At 37.6% G+C, this 23,476-nt stretch overlaps 1 protein-coding gene across 1 annotated transcript in view; it reads left to right on the top strand.

The window, feature by feature from the left end:
• ERC2 (ELKS/RAB6-interacting/CAST family member 2) overlaps nucleotides 1-23,476 on the top strand; it is a gene marked incomplete at both ends in the record, with an annotated part of 442,749 nt that overhangs the window by 328,146 nt on the left and 91,127 nt on the right. Inside the window, one exon of the mRNA XM_082322574.1 lies at nucleotides 20,483-20,630. Within this exon, the coding sequence (XP_082178700.1) occupies nucleotides 20,483-20,630 (148 nt within the window). The remainder of the gene's footprint in view (nucleotides 1-20,482; nucleotides 20,631-23,476) is intronic.

Here is a 23,476-nt window from a genome sequence, read left to right as displayed (position 1 = left end):
AGACAGATGTGGGAACCAGTGTAAGGCTGCCCAGATAACAGTAGTATTTGATCAGGGTCAAAGATGAGAAGTAATTCAGTGCCTTGGGTCTTATTCTTGTGAAGAGCGTTCTGTTACTCAAAACTTGAATTATATCCTTTTACTTTTTGGCAGTCGCTGCAATTATGGAAGTCTAAATAACACTTTTTGCTTCGGAACAAAGGAAGAAACAAGCAGACATATGCTGTAGCCTATGAATAAGGTTTAGATGAATAAGTTTCTGGAACTCCTTATGGGAGTACTTCACCTAAAAGCTGTTAGGAGCTACACGCGCTAGCTGTGTATAAAACCTGCATATTATATGCTGAAATAGAATTTTATCTGGATAACAAGTTCTGTTCTCATCATAGTACTTGAAAGAGTGCTCTTCCCGCATCCATTAAAATTATCCATGCTTTATAGTGAGTATGACTGCTAATTAGTGCCGTAGGAAGTTTTGGGACGCCATACTTCTATCTTAGCCAATATAGGACCTTTTGCATTGATGTAGCACGTTGGTGTAACACGGACTTAGCTCAGTATGCTCAGGACCTCTGGGTAGCTCCTTTGGATGTTTTGTGGTGTCAGTATTTCAGCTGTTCAGCTCTAGTATCTCAGCTTTTCTGACTTTTCATTCGAAGCCTAAATATAGGTAAAGGTTATAACGTTTTCTTTCGATAGGACTAAAGTCCTTTAATTTATATGGCATGCTTGAAGTTATGTTCGGTCGTGTCAATGACATGGAAGGAGACAGGACTTCTGTCAGTCTTGTGGCATTAGCCTGCTACGCCTATTTTAACCTGATAACACTACTGTAAGAGAGGGCCAAGTAGTTCTGGGTAGGAGAGAGAGTCAGGACTTGCACCTTAGCTAGTTTATTATTCTTAGTAAAAATCGTAAAATGTTGATGGAACAAATTTGTTCTTTATGAATGATCTGAAGTAATTACAGGTTAATATTTCAGAAACTGTTATGTTTTGTTAAAAAGGTATCAGGTAGCATTATTTTTTAATCCAGTGTCTTCCAAACAAGAAAAAATAAATAAAGGAGATATTATTATCTAAAAAATATTTACATGAAAGCTGTCAATGTCCTGGTAACTTGAAAAAAAAAAATTCTCAGAGTATTATAGAAATACAGCATATTTAAGCATTAGATGTTCATTAGCATATAGGTAGATATCCTAATTTATTTTTCTCTTTGTGATGCTATTGCATAAGGGATAGATAATGGTAAAATGATGTTTAAAAGCTTGATTACAGTGGCGTTATGTAACAGTCACTTTTCAACACGGTTATAGTGTTTCAATTTGCAAATTTTACATACTAAAAAAAAAAAAAAAATCAGTCTAGCAAGCTGCAAACTTTTAAAGACTTTAAATCTGCCAAATTATAGCCACTTATTTTTGCCTGACATATTTTCAGCTTAGACCCACATAGGGGCTGCCAAACTTGTTTCTTTTCATTACCTGTTCTATGTCTGGCTCGAAGTTTAGATTTTAGAAAATGGAAAAAAGCTGTTTGTGAAATCACAAGGCTCTTGAGCTCTTAGTTTCCTCTTAGTATCAACGTTTATTTATTTAGGTTTGGGCTGGGTTTCAAAAGATTGAAATTGGAAACAGAGAAGGTGACTCTGAATACCATTTATCTGTATGTAAGCGAACATTCAATGTACATTTAATTTAAAAAATTGCTGTTTCCTACAAGAGGGAGATATTTTTCACATTGTTAAAACATTTTTAGAGGTCACTAGGTGGTCATGTCACCAGCAGGGAGTTTTTGTTTGGCAGGCTGCATTAGCAGTTAGTAACAAATGCCTCCCATGATTCTGTGTTCAAAAGGAGTTGCTTTGCAAGTAACAAATACTTACAACCTGAGAACTGAAGTATAAAAAGTAGTGACAGGGGAAAATGTTTGGAAATGTAAAACAGCATCTTTAGTGGCCAAATTGGGAGTGTTTAGGGATTTGAACATTACATATCTACTTTATACTTGAGCTTGGAGTTTACAGAAGCAATAATATTTTCACTACTGCAGTTGTGAGTCTCATCATTTCTAGTTAGTAAAGAACTGTAAATTTGCAGCTTACAGAAGTCCTTGGGTCGGGATGTAATTAAGATTTTCGATATAATTGTCATCAGATCCTTCATACTGCTTTTAATTTTTGTTTCCTGATGTGGTATTTGCCTATTTTATGAATGCTTGTAAATATTCTGACTTAATTTTCCACAGATTTTAAATATTTTAAAAAGTAGGAAGGAATAAAACTGAGTAACACCAAATGTGTACAAAAAGTTTGGCCAAATCTACACTGTGAGAGAATGGAAGCCATGTTTGAGAGGTTCTTTGTAGTCTCTTAACGTGTTGTCTTTGTTGATTGAGATACGGTGTGTAAACATTTGCTAGTGAGAGTACAATCGAAATATTAGTATTGGGAAAGTAAAAGTACTGTGAGTTGGACTGAAAGTATCAGTTTGTTATATATGTAATAAAATTCAGTTATAAACAGACATTATTAGTAGCTGGAACAGTGATTTCTTCCTTTAGCCATAGAGTTTACTTTTTCCTGATGAATGTAATACAGAAATTCTGGTTATTACAGTGTATAATTGAGGCCCATATCATCCCACCATGCAAAAGAAAATGGGAAGGGGCTCTAGAAGAAGAGAATGCCCATGGTGATGCCAATCTGAAGCAACTGCTTGACTTTCTTTCTTAGGACTGCATTGATTCACACCTAATCTCTGACCCTGACACCCATCCTCTTCTATTGCCAAAATCTCCACAATCCCTAGGCTTTGTGCAGTCAGATGCCCTTGACAGGATGGCTACATTTTTCGTTTAAACTGACCATGTCCAGAGCAAGGCCCTTCTTTGTAGGAGAGTGTCTGTTGTTGGACACATATCCTGCCCAGCTGTGTTTCATAGGAGGTATACCTTGTCGGGAGAAGTCTGCAAGGGATGGACAAAGCCAGAACCAGGATGAGTTGGACACATGAGGTCTTTTCCTTTGGCATCTCAAAATACTTGTTTTCTTAAAGCAGAGCTTTGCCCTTCTCAAAGGGAGACTCTTGTTGATGGACAGTCCTGAAAGTATGAGAACCAAGAATACCTCTGAACTCTACGGCAGGATGAGATCTGTGTGTAATCCCATCAACTCACCTTTATACTTAACTTCCACAGGAAGGAAACTCTAGAATATAAGATAGAAGAGAGCTGCTGTGCCCTCTGATCCTGTGACCTTGTAAAAACCAGGCCTCCAGTCTGGATGAGCTGCAGAATAATGTGCGCCAGCTGTGCAATCTAGATGTAGCATTGGGAACCAAGAGTCTTTGACAAAAAAAGGCGCTTGGAAAGGCACATTAGTCCAATTAATACCACATGGTGACCTTATGAGGACTAGAGTCCTTGGGGTCCCTTTTCGGAATTAGACCTGGACCAAATCTAGCAGCTGGATTTTGTTTACACTAGAGGGTTGCTGTGGTTTAGTTAGCTATACTATTGCTTGTCTGTATTGAATAGGAAAAGACCGGGCCTGGAATTTTCAATATCTCTATTTTATTATACTCAAAAGACACATTCTGATAATTTTTCTGGGGATTCCTGGCAGGAGCAATACGAAACTTAATCCTTACCTCAAGCTCTGCTGCACTAGATTAGCTCATGTATTACTATGGTTAGGGCTAGAGAAGATACAGAAGAGTGTTATCTCAAGTCTACGGGCCAGCGGTGTACCAAGCAACGAGCAAAGGACTTCTGTTTCTGGTGGGTGAGCGTTACCTGGTTGCTCTGAAGCCTGCCAGCAAGCGCCCTCGTTTCCTGCGTTACTGGGGGCCTTCTGCTCGTCCGGCGATGTCGACCTTGTCTGACTCCTGAGAGGCACGGGCATGTTTGTCTTCGCTGTTGTGGGCTATGATCATGCGATACCTGGAAGCTGTGACTTTGTGCTGGGTAATTGCACAGTCTATGACCAATGAGGCTTACTTAAAGTGTTTTCTTGAGTAGGGTTTCCTAGAAGTGATCTTGGCTGATGGGAATGAGCAATATTCACCTGGTCCAAGAGCTCCACGGCCCTTTGTAGGGTTCTCACCATTTTAGTTTCTGTGCAAAAGGGATCTGCGGGATATTTTGAGTGTTTTTCAACAACTTCATTTTTCTTCAATCACTAGGCTAAAGAAGTTGCAGCTTTTTTAAGAACACATTGTCACATGTACAGTATGAAATAATTTGTAATTTGGTTGGTTTGTATTTGTATGTTAAAGAACAGAGTTTGAGTAGTTCACCTTGAAGAAGATAACTAAAAATTGATCTGTGAGGTGGTAAATGTTGGTAAATGCTATTTGTTCTTTTGGTAGCTAACATGTATCTGCTTCTTTCCTCTCCTGTAGCAGCTGAGGTTTCACTGCTGGCATAAATGATTTTAAGGTGATCAGTATTAGATCCATCTTTAGAAAAATGAAGGCCACAGCTTTTTAACTAGAAAATTTTATCATCATCTTTAACAAATCAGCAGTGAGGGCTAGCCAGCTTGCTGGCTTAGGGACAATCCTGGCACACCGCAGGATGCAGAAGAGCTGTTGGTACTGAGGATAAGTGGAAGCGGCAGCAGTACCCGCTAAGAAAGCAGGCAGGTGGCAACAGCCCAGGGTTGGGGATGGGAAGAATGTCAAGGTGGATCACTGAATGGGCATTACGCCTTAAGAGATTTTCAGCTGCAAAAAGGGTGGCAACTAGTGACGTAGATTATATTCGGATGGAAAGACTTCAAAAATTACTATACGTTCAGCATTCCAGACAAAATTTCACTGGCTAACACCGTAGGATTTGATTATAACCAGTAATGGTTATTCTACCTGTTGAAAAAAATGAGGAAATATGTATTAGGAGTTCCTCCTTTTATTATAATGCGCATGTGTGTTAAACACTATTGATTGCAGAGTAGAACAAATAATTTTCTCTATTTTATGAGTGGCTGAGACAGTGACTTCTTAAAAAACATAAGAAGTTATTTGTTTTGAAGGTATTGCCAACATCTGTGAAATTACGTGCCCCTACACTACACGGATTTACTTTTCACGTAGGTAGTCAGGACTGATACGTTTGGTTCCGTGTTCTTCAGCTCTCTTGCTGCAAGCTAGTCTGCTTCCTGTAAATGTGAACTGAATGTGTCAGCCTTTATAAACATCATATGCACTCTGTTCCTCCCAAACAATTGTAGCTGTTTGTAATTGTTTATTACAAAGTAACTTCCACTAATGTTCCGAAGCATGGAAGTAATTTGGGGAGAAATATACTTTGTTCTTTTGTACTTAAATTATGACACTCTGCCTTAAGGATAAGCTTAAGTCAACCTTAACCATGGAATCATGAGCAGCATTCCCATAGTATGGTTATAAAACAAGCAGAACAACCAAACCAATTATGTCTTTGCCAGGTTTTTAATATGTAAATGTAGTTTTTAATGTTTTAAATATTGTATTTATTAGATTTTTACATAGTGTTTCCTACACTTAAAAATACATCAATTCTTTATTAACCAAAGCATTGGTTTCTATTGTTAAATCAAAGGGTTTTGTAATGAATACAACAATAGCCTATATATGCTTCTCTTTTTGGAAGAATTAAGGCAGGCATAGATAAACTTTCTTAGCACCTGATATGGACCTGAGTTTTTGATTTTGTTTAATCTTCTATTCCAGAAAGGCTAACACTGTGTTCTCTCTTTCAGCATCTCTTTGGCAAGTTTTTGTGTTATTTCTTATTTGGGGAAATACTGTTCTAGCCAACTACCGTGGGTTCTCATATGCTTTAAAATAATTTCTGGAATACTGCAGATCTTTGTTGTATTTTGAGAGTGTGCTTTTTCTTTTGTTTTGGACAGTGCATTCAACAGCATAGCTACCTGTGGAGTTGAGTTGTACTAATTAACTGGTTCCCTTTTGTGGAACAGGAAAAAAATCCTACACCTACTTTTGTATCTAGGCTTTGATTTGGTTAGTTCTGGCTTCTTTGAGCTGCTGAGGTGCTGTTATTTCCTACCACCTGTACAGAATCTCTGCTTATTGCAGAAATGAACAACTGTCGTTTCATTTCTCACAGCAATGGCACTTACTTCTATTAGTATTCCTCCTTCTAATGGCAGCTCATCTTTAAATGGATTGTATTATTTGTATGAGTCAGAAGGCCACCCGGATAGCAATTTAAGAGAGCGTTTTCCATAGCAACTACTTCTTAGGCTCTTTCTGTCACGATTCTTTCCAGATGTGCTGTTGATTCAGGTAATGTTCAAAATCCTGCTTAGAAACATCTTATTTTTCTGTTGTCTTGGATTCTAGAGCTCATCCAAGGTTATAGCAAGTGTACAGTTTTGTACATAGTTTAAAAAAAAAAAAATCAAATGAACCATCGACATGCAGAGGCCACAGAAAGTCTTCTATTTGATTCTAAGCAAACTTCTTTTTGTTTGAATTGACTGGTTATTATTTTTCCAAAAGCACTATTGATTTTTGTTACACTTACAGTCTGTGCCTTGGGTTTTGGAAGTAATTTATAGTTTTTCACTGTCCCATAGTCACTGTAGAAATTTAGCAATCTTTATTAATTTAAGTGATCCTGCAAACATACCTCTTGTAGGACTGTCCCTGGGGAAACCTGATTGTATTAATTTACTATCTGAACTGTCTGAGTACTTTCCAGTTTTCAGTGTTGAAACCTGCATTGCTTTTGGTTTTGGGGTATTTTTTAACTCAAGTTTAAATTTGGAGGGATAAAGTTTGGTCATCACTGCTGAACGTCAGATTTGTAAGAGAAAATTGAAAATTGAAATTATTTGCATTCTGCATGATGCTTCTATTCTGTGCTTTTATTTTCCCACTGTAACGTTCTTTTAAACTATGGAATTTATGCCTGTGTTAAAACTCAAGTGTACTATAATATCTTCGCATCCTCTTTGCCAAAAAGTGTCATCCATCCTGATCTAAGAGTCAGGGTTTCCAATAATAATCCCTTTTGATTTTGATTCCTTCAATCCCTTCTGATTTTGTTTCTTTGAATAATTTATCCTCTGCTTTTGTGTTGCTCTTGTAATGTCTAGTACAGGTTTAAGTAGCTTGGCTGCCAAATGCTAAAGCCTCCTGTAGTTTTTGTTGACGTCTTAAAGAGCTCTTAAATTTTAGTAAGACCATAAACATCACTTTACCCAGTGTTCTGCAACAGAGCTGTATATTTTTCGAAGATACAGCCATCAAAAGTTTGCAAAATAACATCTAGATAGTATTTTGAAGTTCTATTTTTGAAAGTATTTTGATTTCTTTTTTAATTATTATTATTGATGGCTTTTCAGATTACTTCTCTTATGTTTTCTAAAGCCCTACCTTAAAAACAGACTTTTTACAGTGGACTCAACATCCTTTGTTTCTAACAGAAAAGTCATTTGTGTCCTCCCAAATAATGAAATGCAACGAGGAGGGGAACTCTCAGGCCTTGCATAGCTTGCAGATACAGTGAGGTGGGAGGGACACGTTGCGAATTCCTGTCATTTTCCATAACACAAAAGCAGAAAGAGTGAGGAGGAAAATGCTGCATTCTTCATTAGGAAGAAAAGATTTGAGAATATATACAAGACCACTATACACAGTCCTGTTACTGCACTGTCACTTCGAAGATTACAGCACTGCATTCAGTGCAAACATATATGCGTTTAACTGATGAGTAAACTCAGCTGTGTGCCATCTGGATCGATCTCCGATCATATGGTTGATGGAGACACGGCATGACTGAATGACTACACACACGAGTGTCTGAAAGTCTAATGTCTTGTGACAGGGCCACAGCTTGGCCATAGTTTTGACATGGATCTTTTTTTTTTTTTTTTTTTTTCTCCTCCTAAACATTCCTCAAAGATAAGCAAAAGGCTAGGAATGTCTCATCAGAAATTAAAAGATCTATATCTAACTCCCCCCCTGCAGACATGCCCCTTTTCCAGCAAACTCGGTGGGTTTTGAATGGCAGCAAACTCTGTCCAGTTCCCACTGGCCCCTCAGAAGTCCTGCCTGTCCCCTGCCACCCCCGCTTGTCATCTGGGTGTCCGCGCAAGCTGCTTGCCCCCAGCTCCTGCTGTGGCCTCTTTCTGTGCCCTGCCTTGCAGGCTCGGAGCTTCTTCAGAAAAGGTCTTAATATCCCCTCTCCCCAAGAAGATGCACCTCAGTCACTTATTTTTAACATACAACCTGCGAATACCCACCTAGAACAGACACCTTCTGACATACACCTAGCTGATAGCTACAGAAGGGAGTGATCTAACGGTGCGAAGAGCTGATAGTTAAAACATTGACAAGGATGGAGAAGCAGTTTGGTTGACCTACCCAACTAATAGTAAGTGCCATATAGTTTTTTTCTTTCTAGTTCACTGATTTTAATAATGTAAAAAGTATCATCAAACAACTTTTCAGTAATCAGTGTGGATTAAGTAATTTTACTGTCCATTTTTGTAGTAAAATTTTAACTAATGTGATCTTAGCTCGAAAGCAGACTCTCTCTTTGCCCTCAGTAAAAGTCCTTCAGTTTTAGAAGTTTTCCTAAAGACTGTCAGAAATATTATTCAAATCAATAGAGAACTCCATATGTTCATCCTGTTAGTCTAGTATGATATGTAAGAAGTTAATTGTTTATCAAGACTAAACATGCTACAATTTGTTGTGGAACTATCTTACTTCTGCTGTGATGACTCCTTATTGCCATTCAGACATCCGTCTTGCTGGGCACTATGCCTTCTCTCTGATGCCATTCAGTGATATAGCTTACGCCTCTTTTGTCTGCTTTGAGAAAGTCCGTACAAATTGTCTTCACTGTGAGTCAATGTGTATTATCTTAGTCTGAAACAAAGTTTGAAACAGGTGAGCCACCAGAGAAGATCAATGAGCAAACTTCTTCATGCAAAGTTGAATCACATGATGGTCTTCACGTTCCTGGCAGTGCTTGTGAATAGCTCCATTAGCAGGGAAGTCATACAATTAAATAACATCATGTGGTATCCTCTCTCTCTCATTCCCAATCTTTTAAGATACTAATTAAAGAAATATTTGTGTGCTGTTGTCAAATTCCCTCTTTCCTTCCTTCTGAAATATCTTGTGCCTGCTCTAGGCTTTGACTGTCTTTACCGATACTTTTCTATTTTATAGTTATTATTTTCATATGCTGTTTTGGGCATGCAGTATTTTACTAAAAATTAAGGTGTTTTTTTCACTGAGGTGGAATGATGAAGGCAGGGTTTGAATAAATGCTCTCTGACAAAATGCTTTTAGGCACTTAGATCTTCAGACATCCTACACCTAAAGGAACGGTAGCCTGTTAGTTTGAGAATAAATACCTTAATTCTTCTTTACTCAGATGCTTAACTACTTTTTTTAATGTTAACATCAATAATTATTGGTGTTACTGGTTAAAATCAATAATTATTGGTGTTAATAGTTGGTTTTCTGTGGCTTGATCATAAATACATATCCAATGGTTCCCAATATAATGAAATCCTCAAACGATATGTCTGGAGCAGTATGTTCAAGTTTATTCTGTACCTAGCAATACCTTATCAACTAGGCAAATTTAACAAAAACATTGTAGTTTTAAAAAATAAAAAATGTTGAGTTGTAATAATTTGTAGAATTTCCTGTATCTATCAAATTAAGCTATGTAACAGTTTTAACGTACTTATAGTGTAGCAATAAGTAATGGATGTCATCATGTTAATAACGGGAATGATGATTCTGACTTCACAGATCTAAATGAGAATAATTAAAGTATTAAAAGTGTCGACCAGTTTTGGTGTGTCAACAGTCACAACTGTCAACAACTGGTTTGTGTGTGTGTGTGTGTGTGTGCAAAATTATAAGGAGTTTCTTAGTGTAAGGCTAATATACGGAATTGTACTCTGCCGTATATTTGCGGCTAGTGGAAACGATATGACACGGGTTTACATAATCTCTGTCTGACACCCTATTTAGTAAGTGAGCGTTTAAACTGCGCCCTCAGATCAGTTAGCAAATATGAATTATGCACTGCCAAGAGAGTGCATTTTGTTAATCGTATGTGTTTGGGTAATTTTCTTTCTTGAAATTGCCTTCTAATATACTTGTAAAGCTCAAGGCATAAATTCTAATACATATTCATATTGATTTCTGTATGTTATTTCAAAACAGAGCTAATTATTCCCTCTGTGATATACTTTAAAATTCAATGTGATCTACATTGGACTTTGAGTTTTGTTACCTATCTTATTCAAAGGGCAGCTGCTTGTAACTGTATGGAAATTAGAGGGAGGACCTTAAGTTACTTCTTTCAAAGTCAGACCAATCTTTTTCTTGAATCTCCCATGGAAAGGAAGGAAATAGATTTTAGTGTATTTTTGTGTTATCTGTTTGCCAAAACGATAATTTTGTTGATCAGCGTTATTAAAAGTTGAAAGAAAGTCTCACTCATTCTTTAGCGTAACCATCTACTTTGTAACAAACGGCCATTTGGAATATATTGTCAATTGAAATTAAGAATAGAATACAATTAACAAAAGTTTATGTTTTTGTAATATTCTGTCTCTGCATCTCAGTTTTATACGTCTTTGAAATATTTGGAATTCTCTGCAAATTCATTAAAACAATAGTAACTCTTAATAGTAACTTTTTTCCAAGCTTAAACATTTATTTGGCAGTTCAAAAGCCTTACCAGGAACTATATTCTAGAGATCAAGCCATTCATCCTGCAACGGTACTTTTATCTTTGTCTTCTCTAAACACAAAAAGCGGTGTTGAAGGATAAGGAGGCTGACAATGACAGATTACCTATAGTTTTGTTTTCCTGTTTAACTGAGGTGGACCTTGTGCAGTGCTACGTTCTGCTGTAACACAATCCCACGGTTCAGATGCCGTTGTTCTTGTTCTCGGCAGCCCCATCGCTGCGCCGTGCTGCGGTGCGGTATAAAACAGGCAGAGGTACTGTAACCAAGTGCTGGTTGCATTCCTACGGAGAATCGTGCAAAGCCGAAAGAACAATAGGAGTGAATTCTAGTAAAAGGCTACAAGCCCCAGAAATAATTGTAGTCTTCTGACTTCAGCTGTCTTTTGCAGCACTGAATTGTTTTTTTTTGCCTCTGCATTTCTCACACAGTCTGAAGCTTGCTATATCTACTCATGCGGGAGCAGCGCTGCCCATTTGAACGGGATGACAATGCAGTGGTTATTGAAGCATGGTCTATGAAACTGTGATGTAATTGCTTTCACAGATGAATATGTCTTTTCTGAGGGGCTCTGTTTTACTTAGCTGTCATTTCTAAAACATAAATCATTGAGACATCAGAAGTGCAATGTTACAGGGCTTGAAAAAGTTCAGAGAATTCAAAGGGCGGTTGAGTGCCTACTTCTTACTGGAAAACAGCCCCAAAAGATGGACATATGAAGTTCCTTCTTTGCCTTTTAAAATTTCCCTCTGAACTCATACCTTTATACTGGATGATTTTTGTTTGCTTAACAAAAGACCTATACGTATATTCCAAATTGCTGTTAAGGAGGAAAAAAAAAAGGAATAATTTAAAATTGCCAGTCTAAAGACAATACAGTTACTGGGGGATGTAGGGAGAGGTATGGTTAGGGGAATAACGCAACACAGGGAAGGAGCACTGAACTGTGGCTCCGGGGAGGTAAACTGGAGGAAAAGGACAAATGGATGAGAAAGCTGCTTTTTCAAGAAACTCCTTCGTGATTATTCAGAATCAGGTCCTCTCTTTTCCTTCCTTCCATTGACTCTGAAATTTCGCATTAGGGACAACTGCTTCTTCCTGTTCCTCCTCGATTCTAGTCCAGTGAATATACACCTCTAATACAGGTGTAATACAGGGACTGTTTGTCGTCTGTCTCACACAGTGTAAGCTTTGACGTCTCCTCCTCACACCTGCTTCCAGCAGAAGTTTTGATCAGATGGTAAGTTCGAGGTTTGATACTCGGATCATCTGAGGAATAGTGCTTGGTGGGTTGGACTAGTGGCCTGGGGGTGTAAGAGCAGGGCCCCCGCCTCTCTGTCCACGGTTAATGGAGCAGCCCCTCTGCCGCCTCCTGTGCTTGGGCCGTGGAGTGTCAGGGGTTCTCCGTGCTTGCTGTAAGGGCGCCAGGCCGACCCGAAGTGCTATTTCATGCTGGTTTTTCTTCTGAAAGTATTTCAGACGGGATTGTTCTTTGAAAACAGTGCAAAATAATTGTTCATGTAAAAGAAGTAAGCTACAAGTATGCTTTTGTAAAGTGTATTTAGTCATGTAATTGGAGAGACACATTTTCTGTCAGCCTCAGAAATACAATTTTAGGATAATCGTCTAAAATCAATAGTGACTGAATTTACATGTCTGTGTCACACAACTAGCTTAGACTTACAACTCTGTTGTTGAATATGCGTATTTTAAATTTCATGCTTGTAATCAGCATGTCTTGCTTTAAAGAAAAAGCTTTGAAATACCAGTAATATTCTGAAGTTTATTTTCTAAGATGCATGCACATCCATAATGGATTAACAGAATGTTTTAACAAACCATTTATTTGCTTTAGGAGTGACATAGAGAAGCTGTTTCAAACAGGATCTCTCATCACCGTCTATCTCTAGTCACCTCCTACTGAACTTAAGGTTGAATACTGGGGGTCATGAGGGAAAGAAAACAATAATTAAAGGGAAAAAGTTGATTGAGCTGGTTTTTTTTCCTTCTTCAGTACAATCAGCATGTGAGAAGCTGGCTGAGTACTCTGCTGTATATCATTAGTTCAAACATTTCTGACTCGATTTAACTTTAATGGTGCCTTTTTAAGTTGCATTTCTGTATTTTGTGGAGAACAGCTTAAGTAGTAAAGGCAGTAAAAGTTCTTGTTCGAAGATCTTGTTTCTATAAATCTTAATCTTGGAATTCTGTTAGATTACAATTGGACTGTTTCTAAGAACGCACCCCACCTCCCAAAAAGTTGTCAAGAGTTCTTTTATTAAAGCTCAGAAAATTATTCTTAGGCTAACAGAGGTGGGGAGTAAAGCAGGAGTGTTTACAGAGTTCACTTCTAAATTGACTGTGATAAGTGGCCATGCAATGTATTATGATTAGAGGTTTCTGGGAGACTCTTTAAGAAGGTTAACAGCAAGGCAGCTCTCAAAAGAAAGCATTTATCTTAGTGGTCATCCTTCAGTGTTTTATACTACTGAGATTTTTTTTGTGGGTGGTTAGAACCATTTTTTGTGTTTTATTAGCTGTATCTTGAATACCTCCTACAAGCTGAATGACAGTTTAGGGTTATTAAATCTGTTCTTAGTACATTTTTTTATCCATACTTAATCTTGACTAAATATATGCTAGTGAACAACCCTTTTTTTCTCAGTTGTTGCCCATATTTGTTAAAGAAATTATTCCATTTGACATTTGTTTAGGCTGCAGTTTGATAAAATACTGTATACAATACACTTTTTCAGTTTGGCATTCAACAGAGTCTTTCATGGATTTATTTCTTCTTGCATTATCTTATCTTCCCTTCTAGTATGCTAAGGCTTCCTTTTCATATTAAGTAATTTTTTTCACTCCAAGACAGACACTTTCACAAACACATACTCTGTCTGTATTGCCAGAAATCTGTAACATTGCATTTTTCAGGTGTTAGGTTACATTTATAATTGAGTTGCTTTGGTATCATCTGCTTTCTCTAATCCTATGTGTATGGTATTTTTCTTTAATTCAAATTGTTCTTTAACACTACTTCCAGTGACTTTACTAAAAGATTTGTATGATTTTATGCTTTTTGTTTGTCTAAAAGCCATGTCTATTATCAGATTAATAGTTGAAAGACTCTCCAAGGAAAGGCATCTCCATATTTCACTACCACTGAGGAATGGCCTATGCAGTATAAAGTCACTCTTATCTGTAATTGCAGTCATGGAAATTTTCACAGAAACTTGATCATTCTCAAGTTTTTTATTGTTCTTTGTTACTATAGATGTAGAAATTTACATACAGAAGGTCTTTCCTCCAGTCATAGGAAGGCTAGCAAGCATACGATGAAAGCAGATAAAATGTGACATTAACTCCAAGGACTACTGTCTGAAATGAGACACAGAGTAAATCAGCTTTAAAACATCAAATCATTGAACAGCAGGATTGCTGGTAAGGCCTTGTCTTGGGGCAAGATCCAACTATACCACGTTTGCCTAAACTGTTCAAAAAGCCTTCCACTGGCAGTGACTGTCTTTGCCCAGCAATTTCTTCCAGTACTCAATTGCTCTTCATACTTACCTGCCATTATCATTAGATGTTGGCTAGATATTAGGAGGTAAAAAAACACACCTTGTTCTCCTGCAATTTATGCACGTTACTTTTTGTTCTGTGTGCCATGGATATGGAAAAAAATGTTCTATTTCAATTTGACATAGCATTTTATGTTCTCGTTGTCATGTTTCCAATCATAGACTATTTATTGTACTTTTTTCCAGTGTTTTCTTGTCAGTCATCTCTCTGACTGCTCTCCCCTGAGCACTCTCCACATTTTTCATGGAGAATCACATCCGAACTGGATTCAGTATTTCAGCTAAGATCCTCCTGAAGTGATGTAGATGAAAGAATCACTTCTGCAATCTATTTCTGTTTATACTTCACAGTATGATGTTTGCCTTATTCACAGCCGATCATTTATATGGAGTTCTCCTTAGTTGTCTAGATGGCGTCTTTGGTTTGTCAAGACATTTTTATTCCTGTCTTCATGGCACTTGAAGATCCTTGCAGTCTTAAGTCTCATTGAAATTTAATAAGTGAATTTTCTAGTCCATCATCCATGTAGTTTTAATGAAAACATTAAACAGAGTGGAATCCTGCATAGTTTTGGGTGGAATACCATTTGCATAAATAAATTATTTCCTGGCCATTAGAAAGGGACTGTTCCTTTCGTCTTTTCTTTTGTATTTTAGTATGAAGTGGCATTAAGTATACCAAGGTATTTGTGCAAGTTTCTTGGTACTTGTCCCTGGAGTCGTTCGTACCTTAAGCCCTGATCTCGCAGCTGCAAGTGTGTCGTCAAGAGACTCTTCTGTTCACGGTCTTTGTCAGGGAGACAAGCGTGAGGTAGTAGGTTGCTGTGGAGTAGAATGCAGTCGGGCTTTGCCAGGGGAGAAGTTTCATTTCATGAGTTTTGCTTTTCTAGGGAAAAGTTCTCCCTCTCCTCCTTGTAATCAGCAACCATATTATAGTGGAGGATATATAGATTGGTAATCCTAGGGATTACCTTAAGGAATGTCAAAGGAAAATGTACAGAATAATTACTAATGTGGAGCAAATGCTGTTAGATTTAACATGTGTTTTATTAATCTGAGAGTTTACCTAATTTTACCGTGTACAGTTAGAGTGATTTTTCTTGGTGTTAAAAGTACTACCTTGTTGTTTGTGTAACAGAGCAGTTTGCCAAAAAAGAGAGGAAAAACTACTAATAGCAAAAAGGATTACTCTATTTATAAATATTACGGTTAAAGAATGTCATTTAATTCAGTGCTCTAATAAATTATTTTAAAATGTATTTTATTACCATCATTTATTAAGCAATAAGGAGACATTTTGGCTGCAAATAGTGATAACATCTCTATAGAACTGTATTTGGATAGTCTTTTTTTTTTTTCCTGACACAGTAGATAATTAGGAATTATAAATTACAGTTACACTCTTAAAGCAAGTTAGCTGGAGAGTATATCAGACTGTATGTTGCTCTTGGTGCCAGTTCAGGTCTTGATTTTCAAAACTTCTTGCACAGAAACGCATGATAAGTCTCAGTTTCTAGCAGCAAAGCAGAAGTGTGTTATTCACGTGAGATTCAGACGAAGACCATGCCACCCGTTTACATTTTTGAATGAAGTTTACCTCGTGTTTGTAAGTGAGAAAGTCATTGTTGTCAGCTGTTTTGCTGGCATCTTAGCCTTGTTCATAGTGGTCAGATAATCTAATTTCAAATGTTTCCTGAAAAAATGGTGATGTTAATTTTTTAACAGGGTCACTGGGTAGCTAAAATAAATTGCTTCTGTTCATCAGATTTGGTTCTTCCGTAGGAAACCTGAAGTATTTTGACAGAGTAGGGCAGCAACTTTCACAGATGTGGGTAAACCTGTGTGTGATGTGTAATAAATGAGCTGTGGTAACGCAGAGCTCTGGGTCTGTCCCCACGGGCTGCTTCCTCAGCGCTTGGCTCTCTCCACTTACCATGCCTCACCAGCAAGGGCAAGGCGTTTTTCAGCCTCTGTCTCCCAGGGCCTTAGTGGAGGAACTCTAACTCTGGTAGTATGGTGGGCCATGCAGAAGTAAAGGAGGCCGCTTTGGTTTCTTTAGATGCCCTGTCACAACCTGCATCTTTATTTTGTACTCTGTAAAATAGTAATAAAAACCGTTGGGTCTCTCTGGCTTCCCTCTGCATTGAAGTAGTTAATGACTAAGGATGTAAGCAACCAACATGTAGCATTTGGGAGATCGTACGGTCCTGCTCTGCTGAACTCTCGTTAACCCGGATGCCTGGTGAAATGCCACTGGATTATAGATTTGAGGTTATTACTGTTCAGATTAGCCATGATAATAGACACAGATAACGTGCCGACATACTCCAGCAGTATGTCTGTGCAGACATACTCTGCTCTGCCCATGCTCTGAGCAGGCTGTATGTGAGCCAGTTCCAGTCTGGAGGCCATCGGCATGTTGTGTGGCGCTGTGCCCAAGCTAAAACACCTTGTCGCTTAGATAAATGAGGCTGTACAGCTTCTGAACTGAAGCTGACTCACATTCAGGTGGCTTCCAGAGTACTGGCAGTGTGAGTTTGCATTCAGCTGCCCATCTGCGTAGATGTATTCATCATTCCACACTGCTGTGGAAGGCTTCAGTAGAAATCCCCAGCCTTGTATTCTTGTGCAGTCGTCTCTCACCATTCGTAGGTTTAAGGCCTCCCCGCTCCACTTACATGTACTATAAAGATAAGAATTAAAAAATATATTGACAGTAATTTGGGGGGGCCAATTCAAACTTGTTGTACGTGCTGTGGGTTTGATTCCAATCTTAGAGCGTCTCAGCGGAGCACTTACGGAGTCATATGACAGCAGCTATTTCACATGACTGTGCACCATTATTTCCTGGAATTGTTTGGTATGAATCATCATTTCCTGGAATTAAGTGTTTGGTTACGTATTTTCCCAAGATAGGAGAAGTAGCATACTGAATGGAATTATCGAGTGAGCCACAAGACAGCAGAGAAAAAAGATTTCATTAGCTTTCCCTTGCAAAAACATTCTCGTAGCTTCTGGTTGGCTTTCATAATCCCTCAACACCGTCAGCTGAGACAAAGCCTGCTAGGGTCTGCAAAATCTTGGGGTTTCGGGGCTGCAGAATCCAGAGTGCAGCTCTTTCAGAGCGTGTTGACTGGCTCTCCTCTCCTGTGGAAGGTTTTACCTCATCTGCTGCTTTAAAGTGGGGCTAGAGAGTGTTGCACAGTTGAGCAGTTATGACCACAAGAACGTGTGATCATTTTGGCTGGCGATACAAAAAAGATGGATGTCAATGAATCCCATTATCAGACATTGAAATGATTCCAAATAATTCAGTAGTTCTAACTCTTCTTCCTCACTAGTAAGGTTTGTGTTTTCACTGCCAATTTTGAGGCAGTGAAATAATCTAAACTTTGGAGGAGAAGTAAAATTTCAGTATAGCTTCATGTAGTTTTCAAATCAATTTAAAACTTTTACTCTGTTTGTGGCTTTTTACAGCTGTAATATGTGTTACATGTAATTAAATAACATTCTATATCATCAGAAACCTTGTAGATGGCAAGTATTTACCATGAAATTTGCTATTAGATGAGCAGACACATTGTGTTGGGTCTGGCTGGGATGGGGTTAACTTACATACCTTAAGAATTAATCTAAATGTATTTTAAAAACTTGGAATTTCTGAGATGTAGATTTCTTTACCTGTTTTCATGCTGAGTGTGTTGAGTTTCTGATGGTTATGTCAATGTTTATCTTCAGATATTAAATAAGTATATCTTTAGACTGATAATTATGGTATAAACAGATTTATATTTTGCTGGTTACCAGAGGTACCTACTTTACAGCAATGATTTAAAGATTTACCATGAATTAAAGATTAGGATTTACCATGAATTAAAGATTAGGATTTAATCCCAGTGGTGTTAATTGCAGACAGGGCAAATCTTTGTCCTACATATCCTGAAAAACAGAAGAATATTGTGAAACCTTTTTTTAAATAACGTTCAAAATAGCAACAAAATTGTTGCTTGATGCAAGTTAAAAATTGGAAGATGTTCCTTGATGCAAACACCGGAACATTTTCAAAATTTCTGACTAACCTTTCTTTGTACTTTTAATACAGTGTGCTATCAGATAACTGTAGCAGAACTAACCTCATCTATGTAGTTTAGAAGAAGAGTATTTTACGTAATAATGCAATACGCTGTTTCTTTGCCTTTAAAGTCATAGAATACCTGTTGCTGACACTTTCTGTCAGAAAGCTTATGTTAGCACCCCTGAAAAAAACCCCACCTTCTAGGGTTAGGACACGTTTCTAAAACAGAAAAGTACAGACCTGTATGTCAAAGGTACTGCGGAGAAAAAGCTGAAATTCTGTTACATTTTTCTTTGTTTGAGCCAGATGCTCAAAAGAGGGCGTATTTAGATTTTATACAGTGCATAAATTCTCTGCTTTCTGCAAGGTGAGAGGAATTGTTGAATACAGTAGCGAATTGGCTTTCTTCTGTTTCAGTGTATTAAAAAGTTAAGACTTTTAATGAAAATGTTAAGGAAATGATATCGTATTTGAGCGCAACACATGAAAATGCCAACAGTCTTTTACAAATTACCATGCAGCAAGTCTTATGCATTATTATGAAGTTTATAGAAAACAATATGCCTATAGCTCATTTCAGATTAGCATTATGGATAGGTCACCCTTTGATATATTTTTTTTCTTTAATACCTGTTATTTAAAGTAATTAATAGCTTTCATTTAAATCAAGACTGTTGGAGACTTATGGCATCCTCTTTTAAACATCATTTGACTGTGATTAGAATGAAGAAGACAGAATAATAAATGAGAATGTTTAAGTGTATGAATAAAATGCAGCTGTTTATCTAAAATTGATCCGTGTCTCATAACTTTGAGAGTAAAATAAATGAGTTGTTTTTCTTTGACTCCATCAGAAATATTGTCCTTTAAATATTTACATTAATACATTAGGAACTTTGAAATAAAAGTGAAATAGCTTTCTTGACATTTTTGCTGGCAAGCTGAAGGACTGTGAGGATTCCAAACTTCTAGCTCACCTTGATTGTATGAAGTTCATGAGCCGTATTCTTACATTTATTAGCAGTTGGAGCCTAAGGTTAATTTATGGCTCATTTATCCATGTTTATTTTTTAATGATTGTTCTTATATAGTTCTGGAGAAAGGCACAGGCCATAACACATTCTGTTCTAAAAGCTATTACGTATTATATGCTTTTTCTTGGCTGATAAGTCATAGTCTGTCACTGAATGCATTGCAGAAGATGAATATATTTCTTTTATTTAGGAAAAAATAAGGGACAGATTATGGCCTTGCCAACGTGAGCATTTTAGAGTCTAAGACATAATAAGATACTAAAAGATCTGTGTTTCCAACTGCATGTTGTAAAAATTACCTTTGTCATATGTCCTCACAAACTATTTCCAATGTGACCCCACTGGCTTCTATGTAATTCTATATGTTTCTGAGTGCTGTAAGTTTCTGTTTGCTCTATGGAGATGGAGGGGTCAAGATTCCAAAGGCAAAGATTCCTCATGAACAATTGGATCAAGGAACCTCTTTTCTAGATGTTACATTTTACTTCTGGAATTCTAGTTTTGCAGTGACACAATGAATAATAATAAATCCATGGGAAAACACTTGAGTAAATGTGAGGACGATGTCCAGAGATTTCTGTACTGAGGTCTCTAGGGTACCAAATTAACAAGACAATATAAAAATGTGTTTTATCTGTATCACTTTGCTTTTTATTATTCAATCTGTATGATTTGAATAATTCACAACAGATTTATGTAAGCTATTCTAGAATTCGGGAAAGTGAATTTAAAAAAATCAATACCAAAGATTTTTTTAAAGCAAGACATTTCACAGAATTATTGATAGATATCATATCGTAGTAAAATAGACTGAGGTAAATGTTTTATGAAATAGTTAAATAAGGAAAAATCTAGAAATAGAACTTTTTTGGCTAATCGGTTTATTTCATGATTTGATTAGACTTGACAATATTTGCTATTTAAAGACTGTTCAGAAGGTAATTGATTGTTCTCCCAGTGGTTAAAAGAAACATCTTAACGTAGTATGATATTGTAGTATATGTTCCATTTTAATGAGAATATAACAATTTTTTTTTATTTTATTTTATCAGACAGGAAGCTTTACTTGCTGCAATTAGTGAAAAAGATGCAAACATTGCCTTGCTTGAACTGTCTGCTTCAAAGAAAAAGAAGACTCAAGAGGAAGTAATGGCTCTTAAACGAGAGAAGGACAGATTAGTACATCAGTTAAAACAGCAGGTGGGGGACATTCATTTTCATGGCAACAGAAAATTAGCATTATTTTCATTTGTACCATTTTATTCTAACCTCATATTGAAAGTCTTCAAGCCAGGTCTGACATGTGACAGTAGTTACAAAAGGTAGGAGGTGTTTGACGTAAGTGTTTCTGTATTGCTTCTCTACGGTTGTTAAGTATTTAGCTGCCCGTTTGCTTGGCTCATATTACATGCAGCCAATACGCTTTCTGCTTTCCCTCCTCATATAGCTTCCAGCCTTCTTCATGATGTGCGACAGAGGAGAGCAGATGCTCCTTGCTATAAACCAAGATCTGTCTGTTCTGTTGACTCTTTCTGGCCTCATTCTGGTCAGTTATTTGCTTATCTGTTGTAAAATAATTGTGTTTTTGGAAGGTTTCAGGCTTTCTGAGAAGTTTTCTGGAAATCGTGATTATCCCTAAACTAAATTCTGAAATCAGTAAAAACCACCGTGTCTTCAACACTAAGTCATCTGAGGTTTTAATAAAAAAACCATGTAGTTACAAACTCTAGAAATAGATTTTATCACAAACAAACTTAATTTATGTTCTACTATCTTAATGAGGAAAATAACCATACTAGACACAGCGCACATGTACCAGAGACAGTACGTAGGTCTCTTCTCTGTCTAATTAATACGTTTAAAACCATGCATACCATGCAGTGGTTACTCCCCCTGATTTTTAAAAGGTAATAGTCATAGCCAGAGGAGGAACTCTAGGCAAGAGGAGAAAGGATGTTCAGATAACCTAGGTGCTGAAGACCTGTACTGTGTGTCGTGTATGTTGTGAAACACCTTTCCTCTTTCAGAATAGGTGAAAAAGGAAAGAAGGATGTTTTCAGACCATGTCTGAAGGTGCTATATCTGATGTTTTCCTTTGTGTGACGTTACTGGATTCTGTGATTGTCTCTTGGGGAGGAGGAGAATACCATCAGCAAAATCATTCTGGTCAAAGTAACCGCCCTGCTGGCAGGCAGCGTGCTACTTGACAAATGAGCATGCCATATTAATAATGTTTAGGACATAGTCAATGTTATAATTCTGTATTCTGAATCATGCGTTACACACTGTTACATGAGTTACATACTCAATAACAGAAAGTTAAGGAAAACCCTTGCTGCTATGCTAAATTCCCAATAGCTCTCACCTCACGCATCTAATCATTACAGCTTTTTCCCACAGGTCTATAAAAATAGGAAACAGCCCCCGAGCATGAACTTACCATCCACTCGTGCTGCTGGCTTCGTTACAGACGTTCCAGCCAAGCACCTGTGTTCCAGGCACGATGCGCTCATGCCTCAGGTCAGTCAGCTGGCCAGGAGACATTTCACCCGAATTTTATATGCTAAATGGGCAGACGTGCTTTACGCTTTTTGTACTTCATCCCACTGTGCTGCATCAGAGCTGATGATGTTACGTTCCGAATAAGTTTAGGGATTTTCGTTTTGGTTTGCTCTGGAAAAGAGAAAGCAGTTATTTGCTCTTTTACATATCTTCTTTTTTCACCTTTATCTTTCGTTACTGAAGAGTAAATGAATACACCACTTTGCCATGTTCCATGATACCTGTCATGGATATTTTTAAAATGTTCATCAGAAACTTGGGCAAACTGGGTTTTTTTCGTTGGTTTTTTTCTTTGTTTTTGTACCTTGAAGCTATTGTTGAAAAGTGTTCAAAACATTCATAACTTTCTTCAGACAGAGTGAAGGAACGGGAGAAGAGGATTGCTAGAGAGGCATTGTTTTGGATAACTTCAGTTAGAATTGTAACCAAATACTTCAAATACCTCCATTATTTATAGTGATAAAGATCTTCAGTAAAGCTATTTAACTAGATTAAATTGATGCCAAAATAATCTCCCTGTTATCTCAGGCACCACAAAAAAGAGAGACACCAGGAACAGGAATGTGGTTTAACTAGGTCACCACTTTATTACACTTAAGAATTATCTGATAATAGAGGTTGTAGAGATCACTCATACTTCTTTAATCCCTTTGGGGAGAGCCACTGTCAACCTCCAAAGCTTTCACATGTGCATCCAACACAAAGGCTTGTTAGTGCTGCTCTTCCTGAAGTGACAGGTTCCACACTGTGGTATGTCCAGCCCGTTCCTCCGTGTCTTTGAGAGATGCTGTCTCCCAGTCTATTTCTGATTTACTGGAACTTCAGTGAATGATCAGCTGCAGCATCAAATTTTTTCTTATGGCCTCGTTTGTCCCATCTCCCATTTCCACAGCTGTTACACAGCTGAAAGAAAGAAGGAAATAAGGCCCAATTTCGCCAGCCTAATGTGATCATGAAAGGAGAGATATTTATAAATATTAGAAGATGACTCACTAGATAATGCTAAACGTTAGGCCCCCAAATCCACTCCTGCTCTATACTGCAAGTGGAATTTTTGCTTTGAGAGGCAAAATAACGTGGTGGGCGATGATAAAAATCTGTATTCCCTTCATGTATATCCACAATAGCAAATTGGTTTTTGATGAGTCTACCTTACCCAATCAGGCAGGAAGCCTTCTGTTCATGGCTACAGGAGGCTGAGAACTTACCAAGGCAGCAGAGCAAAGGATGAGAAATGCAGACCTTAAAGAATCCAAGGAGTTTCTTTTTACGTTGCTCCTTTTCATGTTGCTCCTCCCAAAGGTTCTCTGTCTTTCAGCTAGTGATGGGAAAGCTAGGCTGCATATGAAGCGCTGTGGCTGAAAATCTTATTAGCAGAGCATGAGCAAGAGTAGGCTTTCCCTGTTCTACAGAGAGGCACCAGCTGATAAGGGTAAGTGTGTTGCGGATAAACTCATCCTTCCTTCTTCAGCATCTGCAGTTCA

Source organism: Platalea leucorodia (assembly GCF_965183815.1).
Source record: "Platalea leucorodia genome assembly, chromosome: 9".
In the NCBI taxonomy this organism is placed as follows: Eukaryota; Metazoa; Chordata; class Aves; order Pelecaniformes; family Threskiornithidae; genus Platalea; species Platalea leucorodia.
The sequence above is the reverse complement of the archived record's forward strand: the minus strand, read 5'-3'. Positions and strand labels throughout refer to the sequence as shown.